Source organism: Coturnix japonica, chromosome 32 (genome assembly GCF_054131305.1).
Source record: "Coturnix japonica strain WE chromosome 32, WE-NBRP24, whole genome shotgun sequence".
In the NCBI taxonomy this organism is placed as follows: domain Eukaryota; kingdom Metazoa; phylum Chordata; class Aves; order Galliformes; family Phasianidae; genus Coturnix; species Coturnix japonica.
The window spans coordinates 3,305,919-3,316,545 of NC_140694.1; the positions used below are offsets into that span (position 1 = coordinate 3,305,919).

At 46.9% G+C, this 10,627-nt stretch overlaps 1 protein-coding gene across 1 annotated transcript; it reads right to left on the bottom strand.

Annotated features, from left to right (window-relative positions):
* Positions 1-467: 467 nt before the first annotated feature.
* Positions 468-3,540, bottom strand: LOC146755481 (myosin-binding protein C, slow-type-like). The gene is made up of 3 exons (XM_085525608.1): positions 3,216-3,540; positions 1,200-1,359; positions 468-575 (listed from the first exon to the last, which is right to left on the bottom strand). The coding sequence occupies exons 1-2, from the start codon at positions 3,532-3,534 to the stop codon at positions 1,286-1,288; spliced, it is 393 nt and encodes a 130-aa protein (XP_085381734.1). The 5' UTR covers positions 3,535-3,540; the 3' UTR covers positions 468-575; positions 1,200-1,285.
* Between the last annotated feature and the right edge of the window lie 7,087 nt (positions 3,541-10,627).

A 10,627-nucleotide genomic window follows, 5' to 3' on the forward strand; every position in this document is an offset into this window, starting at 1 on the left:
TCTTGCCCTTATAATTGTAACAGTGGCAAAGCTGGGGACTGAACTCTTGAGTAGTGTGCTAACTCAAATGTCTCCCTTTTCTTTATCACACTTAACATCATATATATACCCTAACATTGTATATATTAAAAAAAAAACCAAAACCCTGTGTTCTTTTCAAACAGCAAGAGAAAATGAAGAAAAAGTCAAGCTATGTTTTTTATCCCTCAACGTTCAAACACAAATCTGAAGTCTAAACGTAGAAAATCAACCTCCTAAGAAAATAATCTGTTTTACTTAGCAAAAGTAAATTCCAAAAGAGAAGCTGGATATTTTGTGGGCAGAAAGGTAGGTAGGTAGGAGTTTTTATTTCTGTGAAAGGTCCTGGTGGTGTTTAACTTCCTTGACATTAAATCAAAGGATGTTAGCTCGTTTATAACATAAGATAATTTAATCAAAATTGTCATCAGAAGCATAATTACCTTTAACTGTAAGATGGGCACAAGATTCACGAGATTCTGCCTTTTCTGCTACAGATTTTATTTCTGCTGCATCCTTGACTTGGACACGTGTGCAAGTAAGCGAGTAGCTCTTTCCTGAAGCAGAGAACCACAGAGTCACTAAGGCTGGAAAAGACCACTAAGGTCATCTAGTCCAACCTCCAGCTCGTCCCTACCAAACTGGGCTCTTGAGAGCAACCCCACAACTACACTTTGCTTCCTTGAGCAAAGAGCTCTGAGGCACATGGCCAGGCTGAGCATCATCCATCTGGTTTCACAGCATCACTGCCTGTTCTCTCATGTCAATTAAACCACCCATTCCCCCACGTCCACATCCCCACCAAAGTGTAATCTAAACATGGCTTCTACAAGGACTGACCAAATGTGGCTGTCGTCACCTTCAAAGTACCTGATACAGAAGGATCACACTCACTGTCAGACAAAACCTCTTTGGAGAGGTGAACTGACTGCCCTGTTCACCCCCACTTTGGAAATAACTGCACTCATTTCCTACCTGCTCCCAGCAGTGTGGGATGGTGGGATAGCATCACACTTCCCACACTAAGCATCCCACCATGTCACTTGTTCCACCCTAACCTCAGTCCCAAAACAAAAGGGGAACTCCCTTCTGAACCTTCTTCACTTCATTTCAGATGTCTTATATGCTTGATCTCCAACCCACCCCCCACTCAGGAGAAAGATCCCCCTCTTACACCCTACCATCTTGCCGCATTCTGATGTTGTCATCAGCCTTCAGCTTGTTGTCATCTTTGTACCACTGGCTCTGAACCTCATCGTGTGAAATCTCAGACAAAAGATGCACTCCCATATTCATTCACTTCCACATCTTCCAGTGGTTTAACAATCTTGATATCTCCAGCTGTGAAACAGTAGAGATATATTTGTCAGGATATTTCCAGAACTGAGTGCAGCATCTTTTCCTTACACATATTTGCATAGAAAATAAGTAGGATTATGTTTTATTCTAAACCATCATCCATTCCTGAGTCATTTCTCTCTTCAACACAGTCAATGCATTATTGCCCTTGAACTTAAAGATAGACTTACTAGCTACAATGGAGCTCCCTGCAAACAGTTTTCATGGAAACCAGAATCTCATTTATTCTAAAACCTTTCAAGCAAAATTAAGGGTAGAAAAACAATAGAACTGACTGAATCTTTAAGGTCATTTAGTTCCAGTCCCCCTGCTATAGGCAGGGACACCTCCCTCCACACCAACTCTTCTCCTCAGGGTCAAGGCTTCTCTCAAATCATTCTCCTCTAAGCCTGTGCCTGTGCTTGGGATTGCCCTGACCCAGGTGCAGGGCCTTGTACTCGGCCACACTCAAGTTCATGAGGCTGCCAAGGGCCCACCTCTCCAGCCTGTCCAGGTCCCTCTGGGTAGCATCCCTTCCCTCTAGCACATCAACAGCACCGCTCAGCTTGGTGTCATCTGCAAACTTGCTGAGGCTGCATTTGATTCCACTGTCCATGTTGCCTACAAAAATGTTAAATAACACTGGTCCCAACACCACCCTCCACCTGGACACTGAGCTATTGACTGCTGCTCTCTGAGTGTGACCATCCAGACAGTTCCCTATCCTGCAACTGGTCCATCCATCAAAACCATTTTTCTCCAGTTTGGTGACCAGGATGTCATGCAGGACGGGATCAAATGCTCTGCACAAGTCCAAGTAGATGATGTCAGTTGCTCTCCCATTATCCACTGATGCTGTTACTCCATCATGAAAGGCCACCAAGTTTGTCAGGCATGGCTTGAATTTTAGGAAGCCATACTGGTTACCACCAATTACCTCATCTTTATTTTCCAAACTATGCCAAGGAGAACTAGACAGAACTCTACAATGTCGTGTCACTACAAACCTGTCTGAATCATTGGCTTCTCTGCATGCTCATCACTAGTCTCTCCTTACCTTGTGTGCCCACAATGTATGGGGAATGTCAGCCACAAATCTTACCTAGGGGACATCTTTGCTTCAAAGTCCCTTGAACATCACACAATCCCTTTTAACTCTCCAGGTCTGCACTTCTTTATGTCAGAATCAGACCATATTTCTGTGCTGCTATTTCCCTTTCCTTCTGAAGGGCCTGGATACAACTTGGATTAACCTCAGGAGCAGAGTTCCTGCATAAAACAGCCAGTACTGAAACAGCAACCCAACCTGGTTGCAGACTGAGAGAGAAAATGAGAGTTCACCGCCTGTGAATAATGATACTTCTCTTATTTCCCTGGGAAGTAATGTCCACTTTTTTACTTTGACGGAGCACCTTCCCATCCTAGAAGGGAAAATATCAAGTCAAATCTACATTAGTCCTTCCATCTCTGCACTGGGCAAAGGCAGCCTTCAGATCTATGCCTAATTCACCCAATTCCGTAGAATTAATGGAACTGTACTTACTGGAACATATGCTGAAGCTTAAGCACAGTGCAGTGTTTTCAACATGTAGGAATGGCTATAGAACATGCATAAATTCTGGCTGACCTATGACAGCTTAAAGCACTGCAGAGGACTGTTAACAAGCCCGTTTGGACATCACCTTGAATAAATGACGTTATCCCCAAGTAAGGGAAGGAACAGCTGAGCACCGGGGAGGTACACAAAGGGCCAGAGCAAATTCTCACACTGTCAGGTGCAAAGAAAACTGAGATTTCACCCTAAAACCAAGTTCACAACAAGGCTACAAAATCCTGGCTGAGAATTTCTGAATGCTCACCAGTTGTTTCCAGCTCGAAGGTCATCTTCTGGCCAGCAGCCTCGCAGATGTATTCTCCAGCATCTTTCTTCTCCAGCTGCTCCACAACCAGACGCCGTGTTTTGCCCACAGATTCCATTCTGAACTTTCTGGAGGAGGCTAGCAGTCTTCCATCCTTGTACCATTTTACTTCGGTTGGATCCTGTGCTACTTCACAGCTGAGGGAGGCACTTGCTGCCAGGGCAGCACTCACCTCTTTCTGCACCTGCTCCTGGTTTATAAACACAGGTTTTGGCTCTGAGGGAAAAAAAGAAAAACAGAAGGACTGAAATGAGACCATCTTGCAGGTTTGTATGTACAGGTTGGAACAGGTTTAGGTTACCACTTGTGCCCAAACTAATAGCCTTCACTAGAGAATATCAGCTCTTCTGTTGAAACAAAGTGTCAAATCTAGGCAAGAAAGAACCTAGGAACGGAAGGAACCAAGAGGGTCCTTGAACACCAGTCCAATGGTTGCATGTCACTATGCAAACATATTGAACCCAAAAGAACATCTGTCCTGCAGGCAACCAAAACCTGAGTTCCTTTTACTTAAGACCCACTGTGAAACATCAAAACACATAAATGTGTGATAGTCAAACCACTGGCTGCCTTTTCATGACCCAGAACAGTACTCCTGGCTTCCTGAACAGACTCCTCATGGCCTCTACCATTGCCACAACTGTGACTGTCAAAGGCACAAAGGAAATATGCTCACCAACGCAGTCCTTTGTTCTTTGTGTGTGATTTCCAGATATCTATTTTACTTTGAGCTCTGGGAATAGTCAGCTCTACCAGGTCTCTTACTGTGAGTAGCAGACTCACCTATCCAGATGCAGCCTCCAACATAAAGGCATAGTAAAAAGGCAGTGTACTACTAGGAGAAGTTCCTGCTTCTCCTGCCATGAAAGGCTGCACGTACAACATGCACTCCAGCCTCACTGCACATACTTATCTTAGTCAAATGTTTCTGTGAACAGGAATTACAGTTTGGGATCTCAGGCACAGGAGAGATTTGAATAATATCTTGAATATTGCTTCCACTGTACATATATCAGTAATTATTATTCTACAGACAGACTGAAACAGGTCTTTGTGCCATACTAAAACCAAATACTTTCTACAAACCCAGGCAATCAAGTCTAGGGAAAAAACCTCAGCACAGACTACTGCAACTGGATCACTGTATAATAGAAACTAGATTTTACTTTACTGTTCTCTGCTGTATTTCAGACAACACCTGTCTTACCTGTGACATGAATCTTGAAGGTGAGTTTCTGGCCAGCAGCCTCGCAGCTGTACTCCCCTGCATCTTTCTTCTCCACCTGGCTCACCACCAGCCGTCGCTGTTTGCCCTCTGACTCCACCTTGAACTTCTTGCTCCAGGTGATCAGTTTCCCCTCCTTGTACCACTTCACCTCCGTCTTCTCCTGGGCCACCTCGCAGCTCAGCGTGGCATTTTCTGTTGGTGCAGCCTTCACCTCCTTCTGCACCTTCTGCTTGTTGATAAAGGCATCCTCTGCTCCTGGAACTGGAAAACATTGGGTAAAATAGACATTAGATATGAACAGCTTGTGACTGGAAGATATTTAAAGTTGCTTCTGTGTCGTATTGGGCCATTTCCTGGAGCAACACTGCTTCACAGTGTTTATCACACATTATAAAGCATCCTCAGCACAGTCCATATGGTCATCCCATCCCTCTGGGTAGTCTTTACTATCAGCTGGGACTCTTTATTTTCAGATTTCTTCGAATGAAGACAATGACAGATCTATATATATAGATATATATATACCACACCTACACCCCCACAATCTGTTACAACTCCATATTCCTCCCCATATTTGCCCCCGACAGCCCCCAGTAGCCCCATATCACCCTAAGGCCCCCACAACCCTCTATCTCTCCATACACCACCCCTTAAAGCCCCATACCTGCCCATATCCTCCAATAGCTCCCCACAACCCCTACACACCCTCAGAGCCCCCTAGAGCCCCTAGTCCTCCTATGGCCCACCACAGCCCCATATCCCCCCTACAGTCCCCCTCAGCTCCCTTTACAGCCCCTGCACAGCTCTATAGAACAGTCTGATAGAACTACCTCTAGTAGAAGCAATCTCCACACAGAGATCCTTTCCCAGTGGCACTCAGGCCTTCAGTGGGGTCTAAGAGAGCTGCAGCCAGACTCAAACACAACTGCTCACACAGCTCAGCTGCCTTCACCTGTGCTCCAGACGCTGACACATTGCAGCCCCACATCCCCCTCTGCCCCCCCACAGCCCCACACCCCCCTGTCCTCCCCGCACTCCCCATCAGCCCATCCCACCTCAGTGCTGCCTCTGTCTCTTCTCTCCTCTCCCCGTCCCAGCGCCGGCCTCCCCCGGCCTCCCATTGGGCAGCGGCAGCTCCGCCGGCTCCGATTGGCTGAGCTGCAGTGCGCGGGAGTGGCCGTTGTGGGGGGGGGCAGAGGGGGATGTGGGGACTGCTTCCCAGTTGAGACTACCTCAGCTTTCTGGTCAAGGCATCGACATTGGTGAGTTTTCCTTTGCTAATAACTTTTGACTAAAAAATAACAAATAAATAAATAAATAAATGCCACAACACAAAGCAGAACACACACACAAAAACCCACAAAAACAAGGAACTTGGATTTAATGGATGCTGAAGATTCAACACCTGTGCATTTGTCATGTGAGTTACTTATTTCTTTTGCCCTTAGTTTGGACACAAATGGCATTATTTTCTTCACAGTAACAGAAATGGGAAAAGGAACTGAACTTCTGAAGTTCAAACTTCTGGGTTGTTTTTTTTCTTTTTCTTTTTTTGCCTCTTGGAGACACCTGTATTTGGTGGTGGAATGGAATTCCCCCATCCCATTTTAGTGCAGATTTTGTTGTGCTCGATGTGGAATAAACCCTACCCAGCCTGTTCCGCACCGTTCCCTCTGTTTGCAGTACGTAGCCTTTCAGGAGTGTTTATTTGTCATTTCTTGTTCTATGTGACCCTCTGTTTGGCTGACTTTCTTTTTAATTCCGTGCTTTAATCAAGCATGTTGTGAGCTTGTTAGTGCACCAATTATTCTGGAGGGCCAGACTCAATAAAATGTCAGGCTGAGAAGTTGTTTGGCTGTGTTATGTGGGACAAGACCAAATTCATATAGAATCCAGCCCCAGAGAAAAGCAAATGTAGCCAGCAGGACTTGAGGGCTGAGCTGTAGGAATGGAAGCGTCCTCTGCTGTTTGAAACAGAGGGCTTTTCTAAGCTGTGTTTCAGCAGAAACCAGGTAGTGCTGGGAACAGGCAACTATTGGCAAGGGCTCAGTGCAGCTCTTCCCTCACCCTGCACCACGACTGACAGCATGCTCTGTTTTCTCTCTCCAGACCAAGTTCTCCCAGTAAGAGGGCAGAGTCAGCAGCTGGCAGTTGGCGTTCCTGCTTCTGCCTGGGCAAACCATCCCCTGTGGCCGAGAACCAACTGCAGAGCAGTGCCAGGGAGCCCTCTGAAGCTGAAGTCTTGGTCCTGGCAGGTAAGGGTGCAAATCCAGCTTTCAAAACACTGCTTGTCAGCAACACAGGTAGAATTCATGCTTTCAGTGGGCTTGTACCTCTTTCTGTATTCCTGCGTTCGAGCCGTGCCTGACATCTTTGGTTGACACTTGTCTTTCCCAAATGAGTCTCGCAAGCTGCTTGAAACCTGCTTGACAGGCAGCACCAAGCCTTTGCCTCCTTGGATAGTGAAAGTTTACACTAACTGCTGTGTATCTACTCTTTCCAGGTGAATCCATCCCTTGCCAGTGCAGGAACACCCCGGCAAGTAGCGATGATGCACGGTGTGCTTCCATCAATGGAGTGCAGTTAGGATGCATGAGTCACTGCAGTTCCAAGGACAGCCTTTCACGTGACAGCAATGATGGAGAGAAGGAGGTCTGACCTATTCAGTTTTGAGCCTCTCCATGCAGGAAAACCTTGCGGTTCTGGAATGTCTTCACCTACGAAGGTAGTGAGGGATTTGGAGCACAAACCTTACGAGGAGCTGCTGAGGGAACTAGGATTGTTCAGCTTGGAAAAGAGCAGGCTCAGGGGAGACCTTATAACTCTCTATAACGTCCTGAAGGGAGGTTGTAGTGAGCTGGGGGTTGGCCTCTTCTCTCGAGTAATCAGTGATAGAACTAGAGGGAATGGTTTTAAGCTGCGCCAGGGAAGATTCAGGCTGGACATTAGGAAATATTACTTCTCAGAAAGGGTAGTCAGGCACTGGAATGAACTGCCCAGAGAGGTGGTGGAGTCACCGACCATGGGAGTGTTCAAGAAACGTTTGGATGTGATGTATGGAATATGATTTATCCGGGAAGTATTGGCAATGGTTGGACCAGATGATCTTCTAGGTCTTTTCCAACCTTGATAATTCTGTGATTCTGAGCTGAGAAGCTTTTCTTGCTCAAGTCCTGCTTCCAAGTTTAACCACCTATGGGGAAGTAGATGTCACTTTTCTAGTGTCCTTCAAATCCGTGTCCGCATTTTCCTAAAAGTAAAAGAATTTGGAGGTAACCAGCTGCAGTGAAGTGAGCGATTTCAGTGCCTGTTTCTGATGGTGGCAATGAGTTCAGAGGTCATACTTAATTGACGATTCCTGTTTCCATTCTGACAAAGGCTGTAGTTGCAGCTGACTTCCTGAGGCTGCCATACGTGGTGGTGATGCAGCCTTGGGCTTCTTGGGGATTTGCATGACTCCCACCTTTCCTTTCTGTGTCTTGCAGGTCAGCTGGTGCTGGAAGCGGCCGGTATCTGAGCAGGAATGAAGGTGAGTGCAGGACCAGCTGCTGAGGGGAGGAAGGAAGTCCATGCTAATGAGCTCTGAAGCATCTGCAGGTACGGTACCAAAGGAGGCAGCAGTGATGCAGGGGGCTCCCCAGCAGGAAGCTGGCTGATCCAAATGCTTGCTGAGAGTTTGGAAGCCCAAACCCTTATGGTCTCTGTAAGGGTGGCTAATAAAAAGATGTTAACCAAGATGGTGGTAAATAGTCAAAGGTTGTTAGCAAAGGAAAACTCACCAATGTCGATGTTTTGACCAGAAAGCTGAGGCAGTCTCAACTGGGGAGCAATCTCCAAGAGATGCTGCCTCAGTGGTGGTCAGCCTTTAAATGAGGTCTCAGAGGAGGTGGAGTCGAGGTCCACCCCTTCCAGGAGCACAGCTAGATTACTCTCACCTGTGCTCCCGCAGCTGACCCAACACTTGCCTCAGCTGATTAATCAGAGGTTCAAGCTGTGATTTCCCATACAGTCTCTAAGCTGAAGGCAGCATCTCCTTGATCTGATGGTGGTGTGCCTGAGTGAGGGAGTGATCCAAGCTGGATGCAGAAGAGTCATCTTGATTTCTCTCCTATTTTACTTCAGATGACACCTATTGGGTGTTGGTTTCTTAAAATTTGGATCTAGGAGGTGGCCTCTCCCTTTGCTTCTGGTGAAAGCTGCAGCAGGAGTAGAAGACAAAGAGGTTTTCTTGGTGGCAGCAACACCAATTATTTGATTCAAATGTAGAGTTGTGATGAAAATGCTGAAGAACAGATCTGCCTCAAAGACATGCTTGATCATATAAGGAATGAGCATGTGATCCAAGACAGCCAGCGTGGCTTTAGCAGGGGAGGGCCATGCCTAACCAATCTGGTGCTCTTCTATGATGGAGTGACAGCATTTGTGGACAAAAGGAAGGTAACAGATTTCATTGACCTGGACTTGAGCGAGATCTTTGACATGGCCCTCCACCAAATCCTTATCTCTAAACTGGAGGGATGTGGATTTGACAGGTGGACCACCTGGTGGATAAGGGATTGGTTGAAAGGCCACAGACAGAGGGTGGTGATTCATGGTTCGATGTCCAGGTGAAGGCTGATAACAAGTGGTGTCATCCAGGAGTCTGTCTTGGGACCAGTGCTTTTTAACATGGTTATCAGTGACACCAATGATGCAATGGAGTGCACGCTCTGCTGTTTGCTGAGTGGTGCGGCTGATGCAGTGGAAGGAAGGGATGCCATTCAGAGGGAGCTCAACCGAGAGGTTGGCCTAGGTGAATCTAATGAGGTTCAAGACAGCAAAGTGCAAGGTTTTGCACTTGGGCTGGAGGAATCCCAGGCATTTCTACAGCCTGGGAGGAGCAGTCCTTAAGAGAAGCCCCGCAGAGAAGGACCTGGGGGTCCTGGTGGATGAAAAACAGAACGTGAGCCATCAGCGTGCTCTTGCAGCTCAGAGAGCAAATGGTCCCCTGGGCTCCATCAGAAGAGGGGATGGCCAGCAGGGACAGGGAGGCGATTGATCTTCATGATCCTTGAGGTCCCTTCCAACCCGGGCCATTCTATGATTCTGTGATTACACTCACTGACAGAAATAACGGCAGCTGTACAGAAGCTGGATATGTTTTGGGACAGTTCTTGTAACCAGCTGATTTTAAGACCTTGCCCAAGTCGTGAGTCTTAATTGCATGTCAGAAGAAAGCTGGGAAAGTGGTTATTGCTCATTCTTTCTCATTTGCTGATTCTTTCTTTAGTGTTCCTTTTCCAAAGGAGATTCTGGTGATGGAAGCAGTTGAAGAAAGAACCAAAGCAGCTCTTGCCAAGAGTGCTTGAAGTCCCTGTGAAGAGAAGCAAAGAACTTGGGCTTCCTCTGGGATGCTCCCCACCATGTCTCAGGAAGGAGACCAACTGCTGTTCCACTTTCTGCTCTGTGTGTGGAAAGGTACGTCTGGGTTTCTTCTGCTTGTTTTTTCTTTCTTTTTCTGGCTTTGAAGGAGAAGGGGTGGAGCAAAGGGAGACCCACTGGTCATTTGTTACCTCAAGAACAGGATGGATTCTGCATTGACTGTGAAAAACCTGGGCTAGTAGCATGGGCATGTTTCAGGCTGGACTCTTCTTTGGCTGCTTGGTTTCCTTTTGGCTACAGGGAGACAGCTGTCTAAAGGTGTGTTTTCAAACCCACTCTCCAAAACCATGTTTCATTGTTGCAGGTGGTTCAGTGTGCTCTTGCAGTGCAGATGCTGTAGTTTGCTGTAGAATCTGAATGGTTTCTGTTCCTAGGAGAGGACTGGGAGGAGGTAGTGAGAAGAGAATTCAATGCCTGAGGTGTATCTTAGTGAGAAATGTTGGCATGAGGTGCTGAAAGTCTTGAGCTGTCAAAGGCCAGTGAGGCTCAGACTCCTTAACCTGCTGGAGCAGGGTGGAAGCAAGGAGTGGGCACTGCCGTCCCACAAGCGGCACTTGGTTCTGGTCTGCCAGGTCTTTGCTGGCCTGGATTTCTTCTGAGAAGTTTGTTGGAGCTGCTTGGAGTAGTGAAGGGTGGGGAAGAAGTGCTGCTCCAGAGCTAAGGCTCGGCTTGATCATTTTGGATGGATTTAACCATGGTATCT